General features: G+C 42.3%; 1 protein-coding gene across 1 annotated transcript in view; it reads right to left on the bottom strand.

Annotated features, from left to right (window-relative positions):
* Positions 1-27,979, bottom strand: part of LOC308314782 (protein diaphanous homolog 3-like) — a gene marked incomplete at its 3' end in the record, with an annotated part of 217,989 nt that overhangs the window by 179,369 nt on the left and 10,641 nt on the right. The window contains exons 2-4 of the mRNA XM_080762464.1: positions 26,665-26,688; positions 24,110-24,322; positions 20,709-20,813 (exon numbers count right to left, since the gene is read on the bottom strand). Of these exons, the coding sequence (XP_080618590.1) occupies positions 20,709-20,813; positions 24,110-24,322; positions 26,665-26,688 (342 nt within the window). The remainder of the gene's footprint in view (positions 1-20,708; positions 20,814-24,109; positions 24,323-26,664; positions 26,689-27,979) is intronic.

The raw sequence follows: 27,979 nt of genomic DNA, 5'->3' as shown, positions 1-27,979 counted from the left end.
TAAAGCTCTGCCTGTCCTTGACTGTATCGGTCCATGTGACATTTTTCTCCTCTGTGGTTTAGAGCAATGGATCTGAATTTGACCATGAATTGACCATTAGAAATATTAGAAAAAATGAAGAGAGTGATGAAGGCCATGTTTCACGAAAAGTTAAGCTGTTTAATACCATTTTTTGTCAACTCATGTTGTCATATTGTAAGCAGCGGAGATTCAGAGTTACTGGCCAAGGCTAAATGTAGGGCCCACGACAGCACCGTGCAATGGGTCTGCTCCACAAGGTTCTATACACCACCAAGATACCCACGTACCTGTCTAAATACTTCACTAAGATACCCACGTACCTGTCTAAATACTTCACTAAGATACCCATGTACCTCTCTAGATACTTCCTTAATGTTAACCAAGTCCACACCATGTACAACCCAGATTCAGCACAAACAAGGGACTCAATTATTTTCACTCCTATGCCACCAAAATGTGGAACGCCCTACCAACAGTCATTAAGACATGCAAATCCCTTGACTCCTTCAAAACCGCTCTCAAAATATTTTCCCTTTTTACCTCCATTATGATGAATTCCTGTTCTCTTTTTTTTGGGCTATATAGAAGTGTCTATTTGTACGTCTCAAAATGTTTTGATGAATTGAACAAAGTGGACCCTGTTGTAAACAAGTGTAATGCTTAATTGGGTCGTCAACTCAGTCTTTGTATTGAGTTGTGCTTGAAATGTACTGTAATTCTGTTGCTACTGTAAATATTTCAAACAATCAATCAATTCATGTCAACGACAGCCTTGTATGAGCGGAGAGGGGCTTTGGGTATCATGTCCAAAGCATGCAACGTTCACATGAATGTCGTGATCTCATCACAAATAGCTTAGCTGACAGAATGTAAACATGGACTTTTGAGTGGTGCAACCACTCCAAGGAACCGCAATGTCCTAAACCTAACCTATGTGACTATGTTTAGAGTACCCGTAGGGGCAAAGGTGGCGCTGTTGTGCCAGAAACAGAGAGAGAGAGAGATAGTGTTGCACTGTTGCCTGCTAATTACAGAGAGAGAGAGTGAGAGAGAGAGAGAGAGGGGGGTGTTGCACCACTCAGTTCCCACGGGTGTGATTTATTTCTAATGGTTGTGGCAACGGCTCAACAGCAGGTAAATGAATGACTGGCTTGTTGCACACCGACTGAACAGCCTATAATTTAACTTTTACCATCATGGCAACGGTGGGTGTTGTGAACGTAACGATGGGTGTTGTGAACGTACAGCCACTTTGCCGTTATGACATGCCATTCAAAGAGGGATTCTACTTAAGTTAGCAGACAGTTAAAAGAGTCTGGAGTCAAATCTGATGTATTCAGGCAGCCGTAAATGGTGCATTTATATAGCGCCTTTATCCAAGGCGCTTTACATAGATTGTGCATTACATTCATTCACACTCACATTCACACACCGATGGCAGCGGAACAGCCATGCAAGGTATACCAACCAGCACATCGGGAGCAATGTGGGGTTCAGTGCCTTTTCCCAAGGACACTTCCACATGTAGACAGGAGGAGGAGGAGCCGGGATTCGAACCGCCGACCCACGGATCATTGGACGACCTGCTCTATACCTCTTGAGCCACAGTCGCCAGCCGTCATGTTGACCAGGAGTAATAAATGTATGATGGTCCTCTGCGTGAGGCCGTGAGCATAGATACTGTATATAGTACACAGAGCAGTGGCTGGCGTTTCATTTCTTTTGGCTCTGTGACTCAGCACATTTCTTCTGGCTCTGTGACTCAGCACATTTCTTTTGGCTCTGTGACTCAGCACATTTCTTCTGGCTCTGTGACTCAGCACATTTGCCAAAAAACACATTATGCCAAAAAACACGAGTGGAGGGACAGCAGAACCTTTTTCAATGAAACATTCTGACAATATGTTTCACCTCATGGCGCGCAGCATCACTGGCACGCACTGTGAGAGTTTGCTATTGCGCACATCCTGGAGATTATTATAGTGGAAATGGTCTAGTATTGTTATTTATAGTGAGTGGTTTTCATGTCACGCTGATGTTCTAATTATTTAAAAGAAATATATACTCATGCTTATTGCTTATGTCTACTCAACCACTGACTCTGAGAGGTTTAGATCGTCATGTCACAACTCACATCACAACACCATGCCATTATCTATAGTGCATTCCATTTCAGGGCTCGAAATAGCGACCATTTTGGTCGCAAATGCGCCTGAATTTTAATCTGTGCGATCTCAAAATATAACTGGGCGCACCAGTGCTACTGCATATAATTACTGTAGTGCGACCAAAACGATCGCGACCGAAAGTGTCGCGGGCCGGTTCCGTCCCGCGAGATGATTTAAACTTGTAGAGCATAAAGATCTGAGCATGTAAAAAAAAAAAGTAAGTTCCTAGTCCATTCCTGTCCAGAGTTATGATTGTTTAAAGAAATATCTCCTTGGCTTCTTCTACTTCCTCTAACCTCCCGTCAGTCCGTGGACTGATTGGGTGATCAACATCAGCTGGACCTGAGGTCCTCAGCTGTGAGAGACAACAAAAGGGCTCAATTCAAATTGAATGGAATGTGTGGAGTCACACACACACACACATTTATGATGACGTTATGAAAATAACTTCTCATAAATATATACAGTATATATACATATATATATATATATATATATATATTTTTTTTTTACTTCAATCAAAAAGCAGGCCTACATAAAACAAAGGGTTTTGTAGCCATTTACACATTCAGAAATTATAGCAGAGACAGTATTTAGAATTTAATTATATTTTCAACTGGTTTATTGCCACAAAAATAGCATCTCATACCAACTGGCTTGTAGGCCAGTGGTTCCCAAAGTGGGGTCCGGGGATCCCTAGGGGTCCTCGGTTAAATATGATAGTTAGGAACCAAATGGACCCTTATGGGTCTGAAACTCTGAGAGTGTATACTACATACTATGGGTAAACCAATTTCACTGTACATTTGTACACTCAGTTAAATTAACTTTGATTTTATGGGTCCCAGAGATAGAAATGGGGAACGGTAGCCTAATTCAGGTCAAACTGGGGGTCCTTGAAATGTAAATAACTGAAAATCACTGCTAGAGCCGTAAAAATCTTCTCATATGGGGGTCCCTGGCATATATTTTCAAATGGGGGTCCGTGGGCTAATGAGTGTCAATTTGAGGGTGCTTGACATGAAAAATGTTGGGAACCACTGTTGTAGGCTACAAGTGTAATAATAATGAATGTAAAAAATCGATTACATATTGGTGCTCGTAAAATTTTGGTGGGTGCTCCTAATTTTTTTCTGGTGCTCCTTCATTCTGAATTTGGGAGCACCAGTGCTACCAAGTAAAAAAGTTAATTTCGAGCCCTGCATTTAACCCAGTTTGGACAGACTGAAAAAAGGCTTCTAAATCCTAACATCTTTCTGAAAACCCCATGTTTCTATGTGTCAGTTGGTGCTCAACCTTTTTCATGTCAAGGACCCCCAGAAGTATCTCTATTGGGCCACGGACCCCCATCTCAAAATATGTAGTTCCAGGGACCCCCTCCCAGAAGCAAATTGTTTAGTTAAAAATGTTCGCTCTGAAATATATGTTCAATGATTTGTGCCACATTTTTAACGATTTTTCAAAAATACCTACAAGCTCGTAGCGCTATGAGCTTGCCTTGTAGATCTGCTATTTTCCAATAGCTAAAGTATAACATAATGCTTAAAACACCAACAGGGGTTCCCGCCCAAAATGGGTTAGTGTACATACCGTAAAGCGAGAGGAAATCAGCAGACCCGTTACTTTCTAAATGCCCGTCTCCAAAATAACTGATGACTGCTGACCTTCAGCTGAGCAACCGGAAGATTTGATCAAACCATTTTGTTAAAAACGTATATCTTATATATATACAGAAAGCTTATAGAAATGTAGATATTCGCCCTCAAAAAGGTCTTATTTTGTCAGCCTGAGGAGGACGAGGTTTGTTCTCGGTTGTTCACATTGTCACAAGATGTAGCCTAAAGTGTACACAAAATAAAATACTTCTTTGCATAAAAAAAAAAAAAAAAAAGGAATCGAAAATTTTCATTATTGAAAAACGATTTTCCTTCTGCCACCTTTTTGTTAAGGTGAGTAATGAGTTATTAAACGTGTTTACGAGATATTAAACTAAGCACAACTAGAGATAAGCTGGAAAACTAAACAAAAATAATGGTCTGCTTTAATGGTGTTTATGTTTCTCCAACAATATTGCACCTCCAACCTACTGTTATGAATTATTGTGAAAATGTATGCAGCTGTCTATTAACCCATTTTGACCTGGGAAGTTTGGGAACGATTCTGCAAATGTCTTTTACGTTTTCTGAAGAACGTATTTTTCTACAGTATGTTACAGTATGTTTCTACAGTATGTCGTTCTCAAACATTTTCATGTCAAGGACCCCCAGGATTATATGTAATTGGCTGCCGACCCCCCATCTGAAAAGATGTTGTTCCAGGGACCCCCCAGAAGCAAAGATTTGAGTTAAAAATGAACGCTCTGAAAGAATATATTCAAACATTTGGGCCAATTTCCCCCGATGTTTCATAAACAGCAGACCTATACGGCACCGAGTGCCGCGCTATATGAGCTTGTAGATCTGCTATTTTTCAATAGCTATAAAGCATAACATAATGCTTTAAAACACCAAGAGGGGTTCCCGCCCAGAATGGGTTAAATAGCACCTGGGCCTTGATTAATGCCCAACGGTCTAAAAAGTGTTTTGGTCGTAAAATGCATGTCTAGGGTTTTTGCAAAAACCAATTGGTTCAGAAACACATTGGAGAGGAAGCAGAGCCTGGGTGGTGCGTGGCGTGCATCCTCAACTACCAGCAAGAAGCACGCCTCCGCCTGGGTGGCAGCAGACAGCAGACTACTGGGCGAGGGCTGGGGGGGGTCAGATCAACATCTAGAATATATAGACCAGTAAGACGCGCAAACGCGGGAAGCGAACGCAGCTCGTACATATTTGGGTTTTGGACGTATAGCTGCAGCTTTGGGGACTCCTTATATGGTTATGGCTGAGTCATGGTGACTATATATGGGCACAAAAGCGGGACAGACAGACAGACACACAGACATGATCTGCTAGGTCTCATAGTAAGTGACAGACAGACATGATCTGCTAGGTCTCATAGTAAACACACACAGACAGACATGATCTGCTAGGTCTCATAGTAAACACACACAGACAGACATGATCTGCTAGGTCTCATAGTAAACACACACAGACAGACATGATCTGCTAGGTCTCATAGTAAACACACACAGACAGACATGATCTGCTAGGTCTCATAGTAAACACACACAGACAGACATGATCTGCTAGGTCTCATAGTAAACACACACAGACAGACATGATCTGCTAGGTCTCATAGTAAACACACACAGACAGACATGATCTGCTAGGTCTCATAGTAAACACACACAGACAGACATGATCTGCTAGGTCTCATAGTAAGTGACAGACAGACATGATCTGCTAGGTCTCATAGTAAGTGCTCAGACAGACAGACAGACATATCTGCTAGGTCTCATAGTAACAGACAGACAGACAGACAGACAGACATATCTGCTAGGTCTCATAGTAACTAACAGACAGACAGACAGACAGACAGACAGACATATCTGCTAGGTCTCATAGTAACAGACAGACAGACAGACAGACAGACAGACATATCTGCTAGGTCTCATAGTAACAGACAGACAGACAGACAGACAGACAGACAGACAGACAGACATATCTGCTAGGTCTCATAGTAACAGACAGACAGACAGACAGACAGACAGACAGACAGACATGATCTGCTAGGTCTCATAGTAAACACACACAGACAGACATGATCTGCTAGGTCTCATAGTAAACACACACAGACAGACATGATCTGCTAGGTCTCATAGTAAACACACACAGACAGACATGATCTGCTAGGTCTCATAGTAAGTGACAGACAGACATGATCTGCTAGGTCTCATAGTAAGTGCTCAGACAGACAGACAGACAGACATATCTGCTAGGTCTCATAGTAACAGACAGACAGACAGACAGACAGACATATCTGCTAGGTCTCATAGTAACAGACAGACAGACAGACAGACAGACATATCTGCTAGGTCTCATAGTAACAGACAGACAGACAGACAGACAGACATATCTGCTAGGTCTCATAGTAACAGACAGACAGACAGACAGACAGACAGACAGACATATCTGCTAGGTCTCATAGTAACAGACAGACAGACAGACAGACAGACAGACATATCTGCTAGGTCTCATAGTAAGTGCTCACTGCATTCGCAACAAGTACATCCATGCATACATTACAAAACAAAGCGCTCTCACTTATGAATGAGTTCTGTACTGGCCATATATGGAGCGTGTCCCGAGTGTACAGGGTTTGATGAGGTCAGATCAACATATGCAATGTCAGAGCAGGAACGAGGGGTGGGGGATTAGGATCAACATATGGAATGTCAGAACAGGCCAGCTCCATATATGGAGATCAAAGGGTTTGAAGTTTGAGGTCAGATGTAGAGTTGCTGATCCCGGTGATGATCCAGTCATCTCCATGTATGGATATCCAGGGTTTGATGAGGTCAGTGACGTGATATATAATGGAGATGGCCATGGGGGCGTGACGTGTGACAAGGCCTCATATATGGAGATCTAAAGGTCTTCATGATGTCACATAATATGGAGACATGATGTCACGAGGCCTCATATATGGAGATCTAAAGGTCTTCATGATGTCACATAATATGGAGACATGATGTCACGAGGCATCATATATGGAGATCTAAAGGTCTTCATGATGTCACATAATACGGAGACATGATGTCACGAGGCATGACCATAATTGAGACATGTACGTCATGACTCTCACGAGCCATGACCATATATGGAGGCATGCGCAAATTACGGGTATAGCAGTTTGCACTGTCCCTAAATGGTATTGTAGTCCAGCGTTACCCGCTATCCATTATTGCCGACAGACACCGTTATTTGCACCTAGAGGTGTGTGTGGTCATGGGCGTGTTGGCACGCTTTCCCCAAAATGGCTATTTTGGTCACACACACACACACACATTTGGGAAATTTTAAAAGCACCCGTATTAACCCATTTTGGGGCAGGAATCCCTTTTGGTGTTAGCATCATGTTATGCTTTAGCAAATGAAAAATAGCAGATCTACAAGCTCATATGAGCTTGTAGGTCTGCTATTCTTGAAAAATCGAAGAAAGACTGCTTTTTCAGAAAACTGTCTGGATGTAGAAGAACATTTTTAGAATCTGATCTCAGGTCAGAATGGGTTAAGCCGTAATGCCAAATCAGCCGGACCGGCAGAGTGGATGATAGAGGAGTTAGTGGACACACTAAACCAACCTCTGTATCAAATATAAATGTATTCCATAAGGCAGCAGCGCATCACTCTTCCATGGGCCATAGTGTAAGGCAAGATATCACTGAGCAGTCATGGGTAATGGATAATGGATCTCTTAACCCATTCTGACCTGAGATCAGTTTCTAAAAATGTCTTCTAAATCCTGACAGTTTTCCCCCCCAGTAGCAAAGATTTGAGTTAAAAACATTCGCTCTGAAAAAATGTATATTCAAAGATTTGCGCCACATTTTCACGATTTTTTCAAAAATAGCAGACCTATTGTAACGTCCCAAATCACACCTATGCATAATGTAACGTGTAGCAGGAAGTGTTTAAGGGATTTAGGCAGGTGACCAAAATAGCCACATTACTGGGGGAACGCCCCTTCCCCAATGCTAAATCCCCAAATAGTGGATTTAGCAAGCTCGGACCAAATTAGAGCCCTTATAGGCTCATTAGGTCCAGAGCCTTTTGTGGCGGTTCTGGACAATCGTGTATCCGACCGACTCAAGGCCGGGCACTGCACACACGCGCACATGCACACACACACACACACACACACACACACACACACACACACACACACACACACTAACTTTACCTTTAGTGAACACATTTGAAGATTTAGTCGACCGGAACAGTCACAGCCATAATATTGCATAAAGCACACCGAAAATAAACTACAGTTAACAGCCTACGTACAGGAGCTGTTTGAAGAAAGAGAAAGTCAGTATGAACTCAGGGGGACGAGTGTATTGTACTGTATTCAAAGACTCAAACGCAAGGACGAACACAAAGCGAGACGCATCTGTAAAAGGGTTTATGGAACAACTTGGATGAAGAACTAGAACATCTGAGTAACTAATTTCAAAATGATACTTCATCAAAACATAGTAGATAGATAGTGTCCTAATCATTAGGAAATGAAGGAATTGATACCTTATAGATTAATAACGCATGTATTATTAATGAGTAATAATAATGTATTAATGGACTGAAACTAAGAACTGATTCTTGTGTTCTTTCACAGAGGCGTGAGAGAACAGGTGAGAAAGAGGTTGTACTGGATGGATGATGCAACACCGCCATCTAGGGGTCAGCCAGAGCTTGGCCGGTGATAATATGACAACTGAGTGTCTGTCAACCAGTATGTTATATATAATATAGACCTGCAAGGAATAGTTCTGATGTGGTTGTTTTCGTAATGTAATTGGCCACCGACCACCCCCCATCTGAAAATATGTTGTTCCAGGAACCCCCTCAGAAGCAGAGATTTGAGTTAAAAACGTTCACTCTGAAAGAATATATATTCAAAGATTTGAGGCACATTTTCACATTTCTTCCAAAAATATCAGACCTACAGAAGTGAACCTTTTCTCAACTTGCCTGTTTCTCTGCAAGACATTTACTCGATAAGCCATAATATCTCCAGAACTGGTGGGTCAAACTGAACAACCAATATGTCAATTTGAAGCTATGATTCGCTGCTTTCATACGACATGAAAAAAACGAAAATTCAAACAAATCCAATGGCAGCCCCTCAGTCAAATATGGTATTGTGATAGGCATCGACCATGACGTTGTAGGCAACACCCCACCCCAACAGTAAGGCCTTATCCCTCTCAGGGTTGATATTGACCGGTCTCATATAAAAACATGAAACTGTAATAGTCCTCCAGATGGAAAGGGCTATACTCGCTAACCTAGTTTCACCTGTTCAATCATGGAGAAACACACTTATTTTGTGCCAGCTACACAGTGCAATTTTGAGCAATAGAGTTATGGGTATAGCAATAGGAATATGTAATCAGATAGAATTGAAATATGAAGTGCATAATGAATCATCACCTCTCGGTCGCAAAAATAACTGATCTACAAGCTAACACTGCTTTGCAATGCCAAGGTGTTGTTTCTGTTCTTTTTTTGGCACACGACTATAACTCTAAGCATACTTACTGTACTACAGTACGGCACCACAACGTTCTCTATTTACACAGAAGAAAATATATTCTACATGATTTCTGTTACACTTGCCAGGTTTGCACTGTTTTAAGTAGATCGCGCTCTCACGCTGGTAATGGACACATTATACACCCACGTGCACACCACACACACATGTGCTGTGCACCGCACGCATGCACGGTTGCACACACACACACACACACACACACACACACACACACACACACACAAGAATATGAACCCTTTTCTAAAAAAAGTATCACATTAGGCAGAATTCCATGAAGACAAAACAAGACATTTCTTGTATATGAAAATGCAAACATTGAGCAAGTTTTCTTCTTTGACTTTTCCGCTGGCGGTTGGTGGGTGTTCTATTCTGTTCCCTGATCACAGCTCTGATGAGTTCTATTCTGTTCCCTGATCACAGCTCTGATTGGTTGGGTGTTCTATTCTGTTCCCTGATCACAGCTCTGATGAGTCATGTTTTAGCAGAAAGGTGTTCTATTCTGTTCCCTGATCACAGCTCTGATGAGTCATGTTCTATTCTGTTCCCTGATCACAGCTCTGATGAGTCATGTTTTAGCAGAAAGGTGTTCTATTCTGTTCCCTGATCACAGCTCTGATGAGTCATGTTTTAGCAGAAAGGTTTGGTGGGTGTTCTATTCTGTTCCCTGATCACAGCTCTGATGAGTCATGTTTTAGCAGAAAGGTTTGCATTTTTAGCCACACATACTAGACAGTTTAACATGGTTTAATGCTGTGTGCAACTTGCGTGGGAAAGTACAGCTAGCTAATTAGCTATCACTAATTGTTTTCAATGACTAGACGCTTCACAGCTCCCACTGTCTTATCTGTGCAAGGTCAAAGGTCAGGCAGTCCACGTCTATTTCCCAGACATCAGGGGGAAAAGAACGTGATTTCCAAAGAAAGGACAGACTAAATAAATAAAACGTGCCATTCTCCCACAATAGATGATTAGATCTTTTCTGGCAAGCCATGGCATGAAGTGCCTTCGTACTGAGAGCGAGGTGTTACCAGAGAGAGCCTCGAAGAATGTGTAATTAGGAAGTGTTTAACCCATTCTGACCTGAGATCAGATTCATACGAGGTTTCCACTGGACACACACACTGGTCTGATTAACCCATTCTGACCTGAGATCAGATTCTAAAAATGTCAGTCGTTCTTCGATTTTTCAAAACTAGCAGACCTACAAGCTCGTAGCGCGCCACTCGGTGGCGCGCTATGAGCTTGTAGATCTGCTATTTTTCAATAGCTAAAGCATAACATGATGCTATCACCAAAATGGGTTCCCGTTCAGAATGGGTTAACATACATTGTTTGTTATGTACATTTGCCAGGAGTGAGAGGTATTTGTTTCCCCGCTTAAACGATCAAACTCTGTTTACAATCAATCATTATAAAATGTGGTCTTCTTGGCTTGCACAATTGGAATTTGGAATCTATTCAACCACTATTTATGTCCGTAGGAAATGTTTGATGAATGCCAGGGGCTGTTTCCTAAGACTCTAATACGAGGTGACGAAAGCTTTCAGCGTTTCTCCGCTGGTAGAATACACAGAGAATGTCCCTCCACGCCAAAGCACAGCAACACTATAGTGTGTGAATTTCAACTGGTGAAACTGGCAAAAAAAACCAAACAAACTAAAAAGTCATTCTGTGGCCAAAAATAATGATTTCCAAGAGATTAAAAAAAAAATCACACTTGTGTGAAGTGAGGTGCGCTCTAATCATCATACATCATTATTCCGTGCTCAGCCAATTAAAATCATCACAAATGTCATTCCGGCCAATCACTTTTATGCCCTCCATTTGTACCCTTAATAGTATGTACTTTGCTCAGCCAATCAGATCATCACTATGGGGTGATCACTTCACTGATCAGCCAATCAAATCATCATGTTTGTGTTCACACAAACAGAGAAAGCTGGGCATACTAGGAGGGGCTAGCGACCCTCAAAAATGGTAAACAAACAGGGTTTCGTAAATGGTCTTTTCTGTTCTCAAATTAATCAGACAACTGTGATCATAGACAGTCTGAGACAAACATCATAGACATAGCAGACAATAACACACAATGCACTACTAGGAACATGCAATGCAATCAAACAGCGTGCAATGTTTTTTTTTCACATCCAAATACTCATTTACATAAAGCTATAAATACAGTTCACTGCTGAGTGTATGTGTGTAGGCAACTAATCTGAACGTCAAAAATATACACGTGCTTATTTCAAGCTGACAAGAGAGAGAGAGACATGTCAAGTCATTTCTAATCCTTGAATAATTTTGATTGACAGAATCTATAAAAAGCAAGGCTTTTGCACACTTACAGGTGACGGGTGCATAGGAGACAAACACCCGCACACTGTCTTCAAATGCAGTGACCAACTTTTATTTAGGGAAACAGCAACGTTTGGGCTGTCTTCATCAGGCTATCTTCTGTAGCCTAATGAAGGCTGCATACAGGCCCAGATGTTGCCGCTTCCCTAACCCATTCTGACCTGAGATCAGATTCATACGAGGTTTCCACTGGACACACACTGGTCTGATCAACCCATTCTGACCTGAGATCAGATTCTAAAAATGTCAGTCGCTCATCGATTTTTCAAAAATAGCAGACCTACAAGCTCGTAGCGCGCCACTCGGTGGCGCGCTATGAGCTTGTAGATCTGCTATTTTTAAATAGCTAAAGCATAACATAGTGCTAACACCAAAAGGGGTTCCCGTACAGAATGGGCTAAATAAAAGTTGGTCACTGCATTTGAAGACAGTGTGCGGGACCTTTTTGATTGACAGAATCTAACTTGTTGTGGCCCAAACCAGGCTCACAAACACTATTTTGAGAATGAATGACAAACTAAAGCTGTACTTTCAACCATCCATCAGAATCACCACAGGGATAGACACAATATCTGGGTTTGTCAGCATTTTTGACCCAGGTACCCAGGTACATACGTACATACATACGTACGTACGTACCTACGTACCGTACCGTACCTGGGTCAAAATAGGTCAAAGAGCGAGTGCATTTTCCGGCAACGGCATCAGCCACGAAACACCCGCAGAAGCGAGCGGCAGTTGATTGTCTTAGCTGCCGAACCGAGACCCCCAACCATGGTCAGAATGTTACAATGTGGGCATTACAGGACAAAAATCACAGAAACAATCAGGAGCTATTTTGGTTTTGAAGCAAGACAGACTGATCTGTACAAATGAGTTCTTTAGTCCGTGTTTCTTAAGTGTAGGGACTCTACAGCGCCTCATGGAGCATCATGTAAAACATGTCAGGGGTCAGAGGAGATGTAGGGACTCTACAGCGCCCCCTGGAGCATCATGTAAAACATGTCAGGGGTCAGAGGAGATGTAGGGACTCTACAGCGCCCCCTGGAGCATCATGTAAAACATGTCAGGGGTCAGAGGAGATGTAGGGACTCTACAGCGCCCCCTGGAGCATCATGTAAAACATGTCAGGGGTCAGAGGAGATGCTCTTGGCCAGTCTGAGCACGCTGTATAAACACTGTAGTTCTGCCTCCACCCCAATTGGCAACCATCAGATGCTCCGTTCGCTGTCATCATTGACATGCAAAGCTCATTTCATTAACACGCATGCCACCATTACCATACGCATCTTGTAATTAAGAGATAAAGAATTTATCATAAGTGCTGAAATGCATCAAAAAGGACGAAGCGATTCTCTTTTTTTTTTTCCTCCAGAGAAGTAATTGCTTTGCAAATAGTGGTTTTGCGGGTTAGTAGAAAACTGACAACTGAAAGTGGCTTCGGTACGGACGGGGCTGTCTTCTGCCCTTGAGAATCTAAGAAGGAATTAAAGGCTAGCTATTTATAGAAAGATTTAAAAAAAACAATAAAAAGAACAATGTAAGAAAAGGACAGGAAGGTGAAGAATAGAGGTTCAGGGAAGGCTGAACGGTTTTACAGCAAAGAGAGCAACTGTAGCCATAGGCTACTGTACTTACTGTATGTGTGTCAAAAGCTTTACGTTATTAGATGTAAATACATACAGGTACACTGACATAACATACAGTATACAACACACACACACACACACACACACACACAGGGTTGTGTACTGTGTAGTTGTCTGTTGGTTTGTATCATTTATGTTGTTCTGTAAAAGTGGTGGTATTATTAGGGGCTTGTTTGTTGTGTGTGTGTGTGTGTGTGTGTGTGTGTGTGTGTGTGTGTGTGTGTGTGTGTGTGTGTGTGTGTGTGTGTGTGTGCCTCGACAGAGCGGGGCGGTAGAGTTTCTGCTATCTGCACGCTGGTTGTGGTGGGCCGGCCCGTCTGGGTCCAAATCTGTGCGTAAAAGACCGGGCCGAATGTTTGTCCCAGTCCAGCCCCGTAGTATAAGTATAATAATAATATAATAATAATAATGTTTGTCCCAGTCCAGCCCTGTAGTATACTGTAAGCAATCAGTAAGTTAAGCAGCTCCTACTGTACATTATTCTGCTCACTACAAAAATGTCAGCTCAGATTGGTAGCAGATACTCCATTTTAACCCATTTTGGACTGAGTTTGATTTTTTTTTTAAAAGGCTTCTAAATCCTAACATCTTTCTGAAAACCTATGTTTCTATGTCAGTTGTACTCAAACTTTTTCACGTCAAGTACGCCCAGAATTATCTCTATTGGGCCACGGACCTCCATCTCAAAATATGTAGTTCCAGGGACCCCCCAAGGAGCAAATACTGTAGTTAAAAATGTTCGCTCTGAAATATATATTCAATGATTTGCGCCACATTTTAACGATTTTTCAAAAAAAGTAGAACTTCAAGCTGGTAGTGCGGCAATCCGTGCCGCGCTATGAGCTTGTAGATCTGCTATTTTCCAATAGCTATGCTTTAAACACCAACAGGGTGCTACTTTGCGAGCACCAGAAATATACTGTAAGATAAAACATCTCAATGTCGATGCCTTCAGCTTCCTCACTAATTCCAGACGTTCCAAAGTATCTCACTTTCTGACTCCTGTGACGTGATCATTTAAAATAACCTCAATGCTTTAATCTAATCTGGCTGATGAATATCAGATTTGAGCAATTAACCTAGCCTATAGATAGATGTACTAACCTTAACATTATGACTTCATTCCAGGCTGAAAACAGTTCATAACGTGCAGCACTGATCCCGCTGACATTAGGCACCGAGACCCAAACTACCCCAAGAATTCCCCTCTCAAAACCACGTCTTAAGATTTACTGCCAACTTCAATTACAATTTCCAAAGGAAGGTATTTAAAATAGTTCAAACGCATCCAAGTGCTTCCGTAAGAGGGGTAGGAAAACTTTAAGAAAACCCCAGGTCCCGTTTTACGTGTGGCACAAAAACCTCTATCTGGTGGCATTAAAGGATTAACGCATTCTGAACGGGAACCCCTTTTGGTGTTTTAAACATTATGTCGTTATAATTTAGCTATTGAAAAATAGCAGATCTACAAGCTCATAGCGCGCCACCAAGTGGCGCGCTACGAGCTTGTATAGGTCTGCTATTTTCGAAGAATCGTGAAAACGTGCCTGAAATCTTTGAATACATGTTCTTTCAGAGCGAGTTTTTAACTGAAATCTTTGCTATTGAGAGGGGAAAACAACATGTTTTCAGATGGGGGGTCGGCGGCCAATGTCTTATATATGTTTCTGGTTCCTTGACATGAGAACAACTGACAGAAACATGGAGATTTTAATAAAATTGTGTTTTTTGTTTTTTTTTTCAGGCCTGAACGGATTAAGTAGAGATCTTGCCTTAATTTTAGTAGAGGCTGTGATGGATTGGATTTATCCCATTCTGAACGGGAACCCATTTTGGTGTCAGCATCATGTTATGCTTTAGCTATTGAAAAATAGCAGATCTACAAGCTCATAGCGCGCCACCGAGTGGCGCGCTACGAGCTTGTAGGTCTGCTATTTTTGGGAAAAAATCGAAGAACGACTGACATTTTTAGAATCTGATCTCAGGTCAGAATGGGTTAATCAGACCAGTGTGTGTCCAGTGGAAACCTCGTATGAATCTGATCTCAGGTCAGAATGGGTTAATACGCTCCCAGAATCGGGGAAAAGCCAGTAACAGACAAATTGCTAGATGGAATCACGGGGACAAAGGAATTGTAATCAGCCTGACATTTAAGTGCAGCTGGTTAATGGATCATTCCAATCTCGTCTCTCGTCAGGAGATGGGAGGGGGGAAAAATGCACAGACATTTGAGATGTAGATTTGTGTTATGTGTCCAAAGTACTGTACCACATTATAATACACACCAATATTAGACACGTGGCCCAGTTTGAGTTTCCCCATGTCTCACAGTATCAAAGGCAGGTCAATGCTGAGAGATAATTAGGCCATTCTGGGCGGGAACCCCCTTTTGGTGTTTTTTTAAAGCATTATGTTATACTTTATAGCTATTGAAAAATAGCAGATCTACAAGCTCATAGCGCGGCACCGAGTGCCGCGCTATGAGCTTGTAGATCTGCTATTTTTGTAAAAATCGTGAAAATGTGGCGGGAATCTTTGAATAATATATTCTTTCAGAGCAAACGTTTTTAACTCAAATCTTTGCTTCTGGGGTGTGTGTGGGGGGGGGGGTCCCTGGAACAACATATTTTCAGATGGGGGGGTCCCTGGAACAACATATTTTCAGATGGGGGGGTCCCTGGAACAACATATTTTCAGATGGGGGGGGGGGGGTCGGTGACTCGGTGGCCAATTACATATCATTTTTTGGGGGTCCTTGACATTAAATATGGAGCACCACTGATACAGAAACATGATTCAGAAAACTGTCACAGATTTAGAAAACGTTTTTTTTTTTTAATTCCGACGTCAGGCCTAAATTGGTTAGGCCTAGTAGAGGGAACAGAAAAGACAGTCTGCCTTGAGGGGACAGAGATACTTAGAGCACAGAGGAGCCACCATGCCCTTGAAATGATTATCTTAGAGAGAGAGAGAGAGAGAGAGAGAGACGGCCATGATGGAGACACCTTGATGTTGAAGCGACAGAGCATTAACACATTCTGACCTGAGATCAGATTCATACGAGGTTTTCCACTGGACACACACTGGTCTGATTAACCCATTCTGACCCGAGATCAGATTCTAAAAATGTCAGTCGCTCTTTTTCGATTTTTTTCTAAAATAGCAGACCTACAAGCTCGTAGCGCGCCACTCGGTGGCGCGCTATGAGCTTGTAGATCTGCTATTTTTCAATAGCTAAAGCATAACATGATGCTATAACACCAAAATGGGTGCCCGGTCAGAATGGGTTAATGTGGCGGTACAGTACGTGCTCCAACTATAGGCTGACTTTATGCTTTAGTCCAGAGGGGTTCTCAACGTTTTGGGCCCCCCGGGAAATGCTTTGGCAATGTCTCGGGACCCCCGAACCCACCCCCTCCTCGACCCCCAATATAAATTGACTACTACAATAACCTTAATAATAGAGACAATACACCATAGATAAATACTGAAACCAGATATAAGCATTAGGGAAGGTGTATGAATGTACTATGTGTACTTATTATTATTATGTAAACTCTTCATTTACATTTTCCAGCCATTCAGTTGCAATTCTTTCTTCTTCATCTTTTATATATATATATATATATATATATATATATATATATATAATTTGGGAACCCCCCCCCCCAAAAAAAAAACCCCTGCCTTAGTAGCATGGATGGACAGGAAAAAAGCTATTTCTTCAAGAATGTAGTGTTGGAAGACAGGAGAAGTTGTGAAAATGTGGTGCTAATCTTTGAATATATATTTCAGAGCGAACGTTTTGAACTAAAATCTTTGTCCCTGGAACTACATATTTTGAGATGGGGGTCCGTGGCCCAATAGAGATAATTCTGGGGGTCCTTGACATGAAAAAGGTTGAGCACCAACTGACATATAGAAACATGGGGTTTTTCAGAAGCCTTTTTTTTATCGACTTCAGTCCAAAATGGGTTAAACAGCATATTGAAATGTGCCCGATTGTGTTTAAGTCTCTTATAGGCCTTCTATAAAGACTATTTTTCAGTTGCTGCCTCAGCAGGGACACTGCAGACAAACCCTTTGAAGTGTGTTGACGTCGTCAAAGCAGTGTCAAAGAGTCGTTGTTTATTATAATATTACCAGTATTACTGCCCCTCTATTTGTAAGAAGACTCTTCAACCTCTACAAGGCTACTGTATACATCTGCCTACACTTGCAATTTCAAAGAAGCCTGCTCAGTACAGTATTCAGTACAGTACTAAAGGTTAATTGGCACAGTTGTCTTTTCAACACACAGAGTTTCTTTTGTCCGCACACTACTTAGAATGCTCCAGGGGAGGGGAAACAATAGAAAGTGCGATACTAATGTTTTTCAGTCAACATCTAATGAATTAAATCATGGCCCTTAGACGGAACACATGCATGTTTTACAGGTTTAGTCGTCCTAACATTTGAATAGATGCCACAGACGTCACCATTACGTGGCTGATAATCAATGGTTTGCATGAGCAATCAGGTAATTAATCTCTGGTCTCACCGCCTCTTATAGAACTGAAGAAAAAAAAAGGTATAAAACCCCTTTTGGTGTTTTAAGCTTTATGTTATACTTTAGCTATTTTTTTTACTTTATTTAAGTTGTTAGTTGTTTTCTAAGTTGTGGAAAATGTGCTGCAAATCTTTGAATATATATTTCAGAGAAAACTTTTTTAACTAAAATCTTTGCTTCTGGGGGGGGGGGGGGGTCCCTGGAACTACATATTTTGAGATGGGGGGGTCCGTGGCCCAATAGAGATAATTCTGGGGGTCCTTGACATGCAAAAGGTTGAGCACCACTGACATAGAAACATGGGGTTTTCAGAAAACTATGAATGAATTGCATTATATAGCGCTTTTCTATGCACTACGTGCCTACTCAAAGCGCTTTACAACGGTTCATTCATTCATACATTGGGAGGTGAAGCGGCGAACAGTCGACGCCAGCGTCCTCACTTCCCACATTCACACACCGACGGTGGCGAGCTCACACCGACCGACTCACTGGAGGCAATGTAGGGTTCAGTGTCTTTGCCCAAGGACACTTCAATGTAGGGTTCAGTGTCTTTGCCCAAGGACACTTCAATGTAGGGTTCAGTGTCTTGCCCAAGGACACTTCCACATGTAGGACAGGAGGAGGAGCCGGGATTCGAACCGCCGACCCAGGGATCATTGGACGACCTGCTCTACCTCCTGAGCCACAGCCGCCACCCGGATTTAGAAGCCTTTGTTTTAACCCATTCTGACCTGAGATCAGATTCATACGAGGTTTCCACTGGACACACACTGGTCTGATTAACCCATTCTGACCTGAGATCAGATTCTAAAAATGTCAGTCGTTATTTGATTTTTCAAAAATAGCAGACCTACAAGCTCGTAGCGCGCCACTCGGTGGCGCGCTATGAGCTTGTAGATCTGCTATTTTTCAATAGCTAAAGCATAACATGATGCCAACACCAAAATGGGTGCCCGGTCAGAATGGGTTAATCGACATCAGTCCAAAACGGGTTAAGCAATGTGAAACATGATGTGTTTGACAGAGGATGCTCAGCATTACATAAGGGCAGAAATATGGGCAGCTAAATTGGATTCGGATGTATTATTTTGGTAAAGGAAGCTGAAGTCAGTGGTGATCATTGAATCACAATTGAATCATCAAAAATACCCGCTAGTCTAGAGAGAGAGCGCGTGGGTAAACTCTTGAAAAAGCCTTAACTCGGCTCTTATAGTTTTAGAGTTGCGTGTTTTTCTGTGTTGTTGAATTTCCCCAAACACTTCCCAAGCACTTTCGGTGAAAGATTATTATTGCAGGATTAAGCTACAGTTAAGCTTAATTATTGCAATAAATGAGCATTAAGTGGAAATAAATGTTTGCTCTGAAAGATGCAGCCCGTAACACGACACTGCTTTTTGTAGGATAGCGTCTAATAAAAAAGAGAAATACAATAAAAAGTAATCATTAAAGAAGGGTTTTATGTGCCCTCCCTCTGCAGTCTGCACTGTGGCGCAACCAAAGAAACCCAGGGGGCTCCTAGCAGCTCTTACTCAGAGGAATTCCATTCATACACAATTGCCCATTACTGTTAAGTAATGTACAGTAATGTACAGTACACTCTCCTGAAACCTTAACTTAACCCATTTAGGCCTGACGTCGAAATTAAAAAAAAAAAGTAATCATGACAGTTTCCTGCAAAACCTGTGTTTCTATGTCAGTGGTGCTAAACCTTTTTCATGTATTTGGCCGCCGACCCCCCCATCTGAAAATATGTTGTTCCAGGGACCGCCCCCCCCCCCCCCCAGAAGCAAAGATTTGAGTTAAAAACGTTCGCTGTGAAAGAATATATATTCAAAGATTTGTGCCACATTTTCAAGATTTTTCAAAAATAGCACACCTACAGGTCTGTAGGTGTGCTATTTTTGGGGTCTGGTTGTGCTGCCGGGCCCAGGGAAGGATACCGTTCCTTCAGAAGTAATTTAATACAGTTATCTTAAATCAATCCCCACCAGGATTAATTAAAGAATGATTACTATATGCCAGGATATCAACCCCCCCCCACCCCCGTTCAACCCTTATTTTGAAGATCCAAAACACTGGCGACCGGAACCGGCTGTCGACGGAATACAATAGTCGTGCTATAAACGGCCTATAAAAGTTTGATGTTCTGAAGGGCACCTGAAGTCATTTAGCTCAAGGCTTTTGCTGAGAGAAACAAATAGAACAGTTGCCGTCACCGTGTGGATTCAATCATTGACAAAACTTCACAGTTTCATCACGAACACTCAAGGTCTGCTGGGCTGTTCTCAGAAGGGGAAAACAGGAGGCCCGGTGCCAACACTCTGAGGCAAGGACAATCAACCCTGATAGCAAACTTGCATACATAAACGGGAAACCCTTCAATGCCTTTCAGGACACACACCAAAAACTGTGGATTCAAAGGATGAATGCTATTAAACAACTGTGAAGAGGGGCCATCATCCACAATGCAGTGGGAATTAATAATACAGGTTGCAAATATTTCAGGATGCAAAAAAAGAAATGGTATAATTTAGTCAAATCTTTGTTTCACTTACAAAGACATTATCAGTTGAGAAACAACAAACAAAGTCGACTCTGAAATGGACTACTTCAAATAGTCAACCAGGAGTCCAATTAATTTTATATATTAAATATAACTCCTTGGTCCACACACACACACACACACACACACACACACACACACACACACACACACACACACACACACACACACACACACACACAGCCACTTACAGATTTAGAAGCAGTAAAGACGTACTGGATGACCATCTCTCTCTTCATGGCGAGGTCTTTTTTTCTCAAAGGAGCCTTTTTGTCCTCGTTCAGGTTCATGTCCTCCTGAAAACAAGAGAAAGGTTAAAAGTAGCATTAATATGTTTACAGCCAACTTGAGCACCGATTTGAAGAGAGAAAAGATAATGCTAAACCAACTGTAGGCAAGACAAAGAAAACAAGACATGAAAAAACCATAAAATAATATTCATAATAACAGAAAAGCTACGGCCCCTATGCAGTAAAGGCCGTCGGGATCGGGAGTCGAACCCGCGACACACTGCCAGACTGGATTACCAGCCAAGGCTGCCTGGACCACTGAGCCACGGCCCAGGCCCATTTCTCATCTTTTAATATGTTTGACTTTTAATTGAAAGGTTGTATAGGCTAAAGGATAAAGGTTGTAGAGGTTAAAGGTTGTATAGGCTATAATTTAGGAACTTGACCGATGCTGAGGTCATGACCTAGATTAGAAGATTAGTGCAGTTGAACGGGAATGAAACGGCGCTCTCATTCTCATCTGGAGATTTTTCTATTTTTATTTTTGCCCATGTTAGTGTAAAGGCTCATACATTTTCGGTGGTGAGGTGACCACCGAACTACAACATGACGTCACTGAGCCGCGGTGAAGAGCAAACCACCGCCACCGCTCCAGCCCTTCTCTCTGTTTTTACTCACCACCGCTCAACGTTATTTCAGCTCCGGTGGTCAGCTCACCACCGGAGCGGTGGTCACCTCACCACCGGAGCGGTGGTCACCTCACCACCGGAGCGGTGGTCACCTCACCACCGGAGCGGGTGGTCACCTCACCACCGGAGCAGGTGGTCACCTCACCACCGGAGCGGTGGTCACCTCACCACCGAAAATCCAGACTATGAATGAGCCTTAAGGATCCAGATGTGAGTCTACTCTAAACAGAGCATAAATGGGGCATCAGTTATCCATGTCTCCCTTGTCATCCTGCCTTCGGCACAACCATGAATCAGCGAGCGAGCAAGAATGACAAATGATCAAAGCAAGTTCTGCATCCCACACTTTGAGTACAACAGCCTCCCGAGCTCTGTCTGTCACTCAGAACAACATGCTTGTCATCTTTGAGCTGCTGACAACCGACAAACCTCAATGACAACAACAAGCAGCCAGGCAGACAACACAAACTATATATATATATATATATATATATAATATAATCTAGGGTCCGGGTTCTTTTCTGGGGTTATTCGTGCCTGCCCATATACAGTCCTGATTTCAGACAGCTCCCAGTTTACAAAAGTAAACATAGCCAAGCTCCAAGTGATCCAGACTAGACCATGAGACCAGGTGGGCCTGAGACACCTCAGGGCCCCCCAGTTAAGGCTCATTCATAGTCTGGATTTTCGGTGGTGAGGTGACCACCGCTCCGGTGGTGAGCTGACCACCGGAGCTGAAATAACGTTGAGCGGTGGTGAGTAAAAACAGAGAGAAGGGCTGGAGCGGTGGCGGTGGTTTGCTCTTCACCGCGGCTCAGTGACGTCATGTTGTAGTTCGGTGGTCACCTCAGTGACGTCATGTTGTAGTTCGGTGGTCACCTCAGTGACGTCATGTTGTAGTTCGGTGGTCACCTCAGTGACGTCATGTTGTAGTTCGGTGGTCACCTCAGTGACGTCATGTTGTAGTTCGGTGGTCACCTCAGTGACGTCATGTTGTAGTTCGGTGGTCACCTCAGTGACGTCATGTTGTAGTTCGGTGGTCACCTCAGTGACGTCATGTTGTAGTTCGGTGGTCACCTCAGTGACGTCATGTTGTAGTTCGGTGGTCACCTCAGTGACGTCATGTTGTAGTTCGGTGGTCACCTCAGTGACGTCATGTTGTAGTTCGGTGGTCACCTCAGTGACGTCATGTTGTAGTTCGGTGGTCACCTCAGTGACGTCATGTTGTAGTTCGGTGGTCACCTCAGTGACGTCATGTTGTAGTTCGGTGGTCACCTCAGTGACGTCATGTTGTAGTTCGGTGGTCACCTCAGTGACGTCATGTTGTAGTTCGGTGGTCACCTCAGTGACGTCATGTTGTAGTTCGGTGGTCACCTCAGTGACGTCATGTTGTAGTTCGGTGGTCACCTCAGTGACGTCATGTTGTAGTTCGGTGGTCACCTCAGTGACGTCATGTTGTAGTTCGGTGGTCACCTCAGTGACGTCATGTTGTAGTTCGGTGGTCACCTCAGTGACGTCATGTTGTAGTTCGGTGGTCACCTCAGTGACGTCATGTTGTAGTTCGGTGGTCACCTCAGTGACGTCATGTTGTAGTTCGGTGGTCACCTCAGTGACGTCATGTTGTAGTTCGGTGGTCACCTCAGTGACGTCATGTTGTAGTTCGGTGGTCACCTCAGTGACGTCATGTTGTAGTTCGGTGGTCACCTCAGTGACGTCATGTTGTAGTTCGGTGGTCACCTCAGTGACGTCATGTTGTAGTTCGGTGGTCACCTCAGTGACGTCATGTTGTAGTTCGGTGGTCACCTCAGTGCCGTAAATCCAGACCGAAAATGAGCCATTAGAGCCATCAGGAAGTCTGGGATGAAGTTGGGCTGAAGTTCCGTCTCTATGACCGGACTTGGGATGGGTACAGGCTTTAGTTCCGACATACTATTGGTCCGACTGTCGAACCCTAACCCGACCCAAACCCGACCCTAACCCGACCCTAAACCCTAAACCCTAAACCATAACCCTAACCCGACCCTAACCGCAAGCACGGAGCAGCGCAGGTTCCACCGCTAGTCAGACCTTTGGTGTGTCGGATCTGCATGTGCACCCCCTTGGCATAAGACAAGTGGACAAAAATGTTAACCCATTTAATTCACCCTTTGTCAGCCTTCTGATTGGTCCCTGACTGACCAACCAGCAGGCTCTTCCTGCCTTGTTCCACCACACCCTGGTTCCGCCTTGTTTATGTTGAATTTGCTAGAACATCTTTTTTTGGAAAAAACTAAAAACTGTCCTGCAGTCACCACGCGGCAGCTGTGATGTTCCTTTTTTACTGACACCCAAGTTTAAAAATAAGAATTTAATGAGAATTGAGTGCACAGAATATCAATACGAAGCAACTGAAAAACATCTTGTCCAACCACGAAACGGCAACCAATGGGTGCGAAGAAGAGGGGCAGAACCACGGGCGGGACTTGACAAAGGGTGAATTCTTTAACCCCTTCTGGTGTTTTAAACATCATGTTATAATTTAGCTATTGAAAAATAGCAGATCTACAAGCTCATAGCGTGCCACTCGGTGGCGCGCTACGAGCTATTGTTTTTAAATGTCGAGGTCAGGCCTAGTGATCAGTGATAGGATTTCACTCCTTTGAAATGCCCCCAGAATTCACGTCTATGTCTTACCATCATCTTCTCAAACAGAGCCAGGATCTCCTTCTCGGAGGTGATCTTTGACGACAGCTCTTCTAGCCCGGCTGCGGTGGAGGTGGATGAGGATGAGGAGGAGGAGGTTGAGGAGGCCGTGGCCCACTCGGTGGAGCCGTGTTTGGCATGTTGTGGCAGGGGAGGACGCTCCTTCTTACTGCCCGGTATCCGGATGCTAGCAAACCTATCCAGCTGCAGAGAGAGAGACACAAATCTCAGTCATAAATAATAATTACAAATTTACAATTTAGGCATTTAGCAGACGCTCTTAATCCAGAGCGACTTGGTTTAAAGGAGAATTCCATGCTAGAATGCTTTCTTATCTTCCTTACCTTTCTTTGTAGTTGTTACGTCCCCACCAAAGAGGTCCAGGTGTTTTTTTTGTGCAAAAACTCCTTATTGGCTATTTTCCCTACCATAAGCCCTCAATGAATTGCATTGCATTGAATGGGAATTGAATGGGGCTATGGGGTATTATGCTAATTTGCTTATTTCCATCAGTAGTAAAGTGTGCCGCTTGGGATATTATTTACATTATGAAGAGAGGATATATACAAAGAAATTATAATTTTGAGCGATGGAAATAAGCGAATTAGCACAACATCCCATAGCCCCATTCAATTCCCATTCAATTCAATGCAATTCATTTAGGGCTTATGGTAGGGGAAATAGCCAATAAGGAGCTTTTGCACAAAATAACACCTGGACCTCTTTGGTGGGGACGTAACAACTACAAAGAAAGGTAAGAAAGCTTTTTAGTATGGAATTCTCCTTTAAGCAAGAACCAAAAGCATGGGAATACATCACATATATAAAAAGCATGTGATCATGAAACATGCGTAAACTAAGAACGTAACAGTGGAATATCTATATAATGAAACTATACATATAAACTATACACATATACTATACTATGCTGTACATATGTACTATGAAGTGCTATGACGACATACAATGCAATTATAGTGCCGTCTACATAACATGCTATAAGTCTGTATCAAATGCTATCTAAGTCTACATAAAGTGCTATCTAAGGGGGTGGGGTAAGTGCTACGGACCATGATGGAGTCTGAAAAGGTGGGTTTTCAGACTACGGCGGAAGATAGGGAGTAAGAAAGACACTCTACAGCAATAAAACATTCAATGCCACATGCACTGTTGTGGACTGTGTTAGGAATTAAGCAACACTGAGTGAAATTAAAACATTTTCACAGAATGTTTTATTTATTTTGATGGTGCACATGCAGTTACGCCCCAAAGTCTAGTCCCTATTTAAGGTGAGATGCCTGAAATAAAGTCTGTAGTGCTAGTTAGTAGTCAAGGCATTTTCTAAAACACTTTTTGAAGCTTTTACATCTCTTGGCTACATGAGACTACAGGTGTGGGCCGGGGGGGACATCACACCTGACCATGATGTGATGACATCATACTGAACGCACAAGCATTTGTGGTGGTGACCAAAGTCATGCGACGGTGGTATTGTTCATTAATAGTATAACGTTAGATTTGTACTTTGTACATCTAATTTACATTTATTTTTTATAAATCAGGAAAGTGTTATATATTTGTGAAGATTACTAGTAACATTTTATTTGCCACATAGCGTTATTTTCAGCAATGATCAAATCCAATGTAAAAACTAAAAAGCCCATAATCTACGTCATATCATAATCATATACGTCTAGATCTCTAGAACCAGGAAGATGGTATTCTCTCACGTAGCCAGATGATCAGAGACAGAGATGTTCACCAACCCATATGTCTCCAGGAACTCTGAATTCAATGAATGATGTAAAAGTGAAATTTTTAAAATAACAAATGGCTGAACCAACACAAAGACTTCTGTATTTGTGTTCTAAATGTAGATAGATGATGTCACCAGACGTATCAGTAGGGAGGAGATCATAGGAAGATGCCAACTTCCACCTTCCGCTTACAAAGATATGTCACTATTCAAGATGTTTCTTTCTATTCTCACAAATCTAAGTTGTTCATTTGTATTTTCCCCCAGGGGTTTAGAAGATATGTTGCAGTTTCAGTCTTAAGTCTGCATGTGATTTGATTGATAGAAATATTTACTAACTAAAAACTCAGATTTTTACGGGGGACAGTTTCGAATTGCAGTCGTCCGTATAGGTGCCCTTTGATAGCGGTTTTGAAGGAGTCAAGGGATTCACATGTCTTAATGACTGTTGGTAGGGTGTTCCACATGTAGTACTTGGTGTGCAGTCACTGCAGTGGGTGCATGGCATGCATCCCTGGGTATGGACTAGTAGTGTTAATCTATTCATTCCATTCTATTTTCTACGGAATTAAAAGCTCTATGGATTTGTGATATTCTTGCCCAGCATTCCAATGACAAAAATGCCCCGATGATAATCTACTGTGTTATTTCTAGTTTTTACAATGCCGTTAGTAAACCGTAAGTAGAAAGAAAGGTTAGGCAAAGTCAGATACAGTGAAACAGAACAGATGTATGAACTGTGCGATGGGGATGGGTATACTATTACTACTACATGCAAATCAAATCTTACCACATCATCTGTGAGGTTTTTAAACTGTAAGGTAGAGGAGAAAACAAAAAAAAGAACAATCAAAACAATATGATCACATTTTCCAGTCAAGAAGGTATTTGACTAGTTCCTCCTAGTGAAAAATAATATGCCACCATATTGTATGACGATATGTAGCGATTTATTAAAAATAAAAATAAAAATATGAAATGTGAGCTGTTAAGTAATCATTATTCCATCCTATTCACGTGCTTTTGGAGAGAAATGAGACAGACTCCATGCAGTCACTTTCAGTAGTAGAGGCCTGCAGAGGGGACTGTGTCTGTGACTGTGCCCAATACATCAAGGAAGGCAATTATGTTTCTGCACTGTCAAATAGGTCTACATCTGTCCTAAGATGCCATCAAAGAATATATATTTTTTTACATGTTAACTCGAGCTAGGTTTAAACAAGAAAGCATGTTTACAGTTTATCATTACAGTAATCATTCTGGAAAAGAATTGTGTTGAAAATATCGTGAAAAATCGTATCGTGATACGTATCGTATGGTGAGTCGAGTGTATCGTTACATGCCTAGTGTCTGGCTCAACACCGCATGGTGCCAAGAGAAACCGGGAATCAAACAGGGAAGATGATTTGGGGAAGATTGTAAACTTTTATAGATGAATCCTTCATTCAGATCATATTTTGCCTAGATTTTGTTGAAGCCACTTTATATAAAACTGGAATGTATGTGATGCTATATTTCTGGGAACTCGATTATATTGAAATACCATTAAAGAAATTAAAAATAATAACAAGCTCAACAAGCCTAGTTATCCCAGACTGAAGTCATGCTGTGTCTAGTGAGAGAATATCACCCTTCCATTTAGTTTCTAGCGGTTTAGTGTTTCTTTGCCTTCGGTTGAGTGGCATCTTTAAGCACAGTCCCTTCGGCACTGCAGTGCCAGTGGAAAATCTCAAGATGAGCCTTATTAATGCAATAAAGCTTAGAATGTTGTCATGATCAGATACAGTATTATCGGAGAAAAGCCTGAGCCTGAGCCATATACATATTATAAAATATTCCATCTGCACATGAAACTTAACCCATTCTGAACGGGAACCCATTTTGGTGTTCAGCATCATGTTATGCTTTAGCTATTGAAAAATAGCAGATCTACAAGCTCATAGCGCGCCACCGAGTGGCGCGCTACGAGCTTGTAGGTCTGCTGTTTTTGAAAAATCGAAGAACGACTGACATTTTTAGAATCTGATCTCAGGTCAGAATGGGTTCATCAGACCAGTGTGTGTCCATAGTGGAAACCTTGTATGAATCTGATCTCAGGTCAGAAT

This window comes from Protomyctophum bolini (genome assembly GCF_963924005.1).
Source record: "Protomyctophum bolini genome assembly, chromosome: 1".
Taxonomy (NCBI): domain Eukaryota; kingdom Metazoa; phylum Chordata; class Actinopteri; order Myctophiformes; family Myctophidae; genus Protomyctophum; species Protomyctophum bolini.
This window is presented reverse-complemented; position numbering and strand designations above follow the sequence as displayed.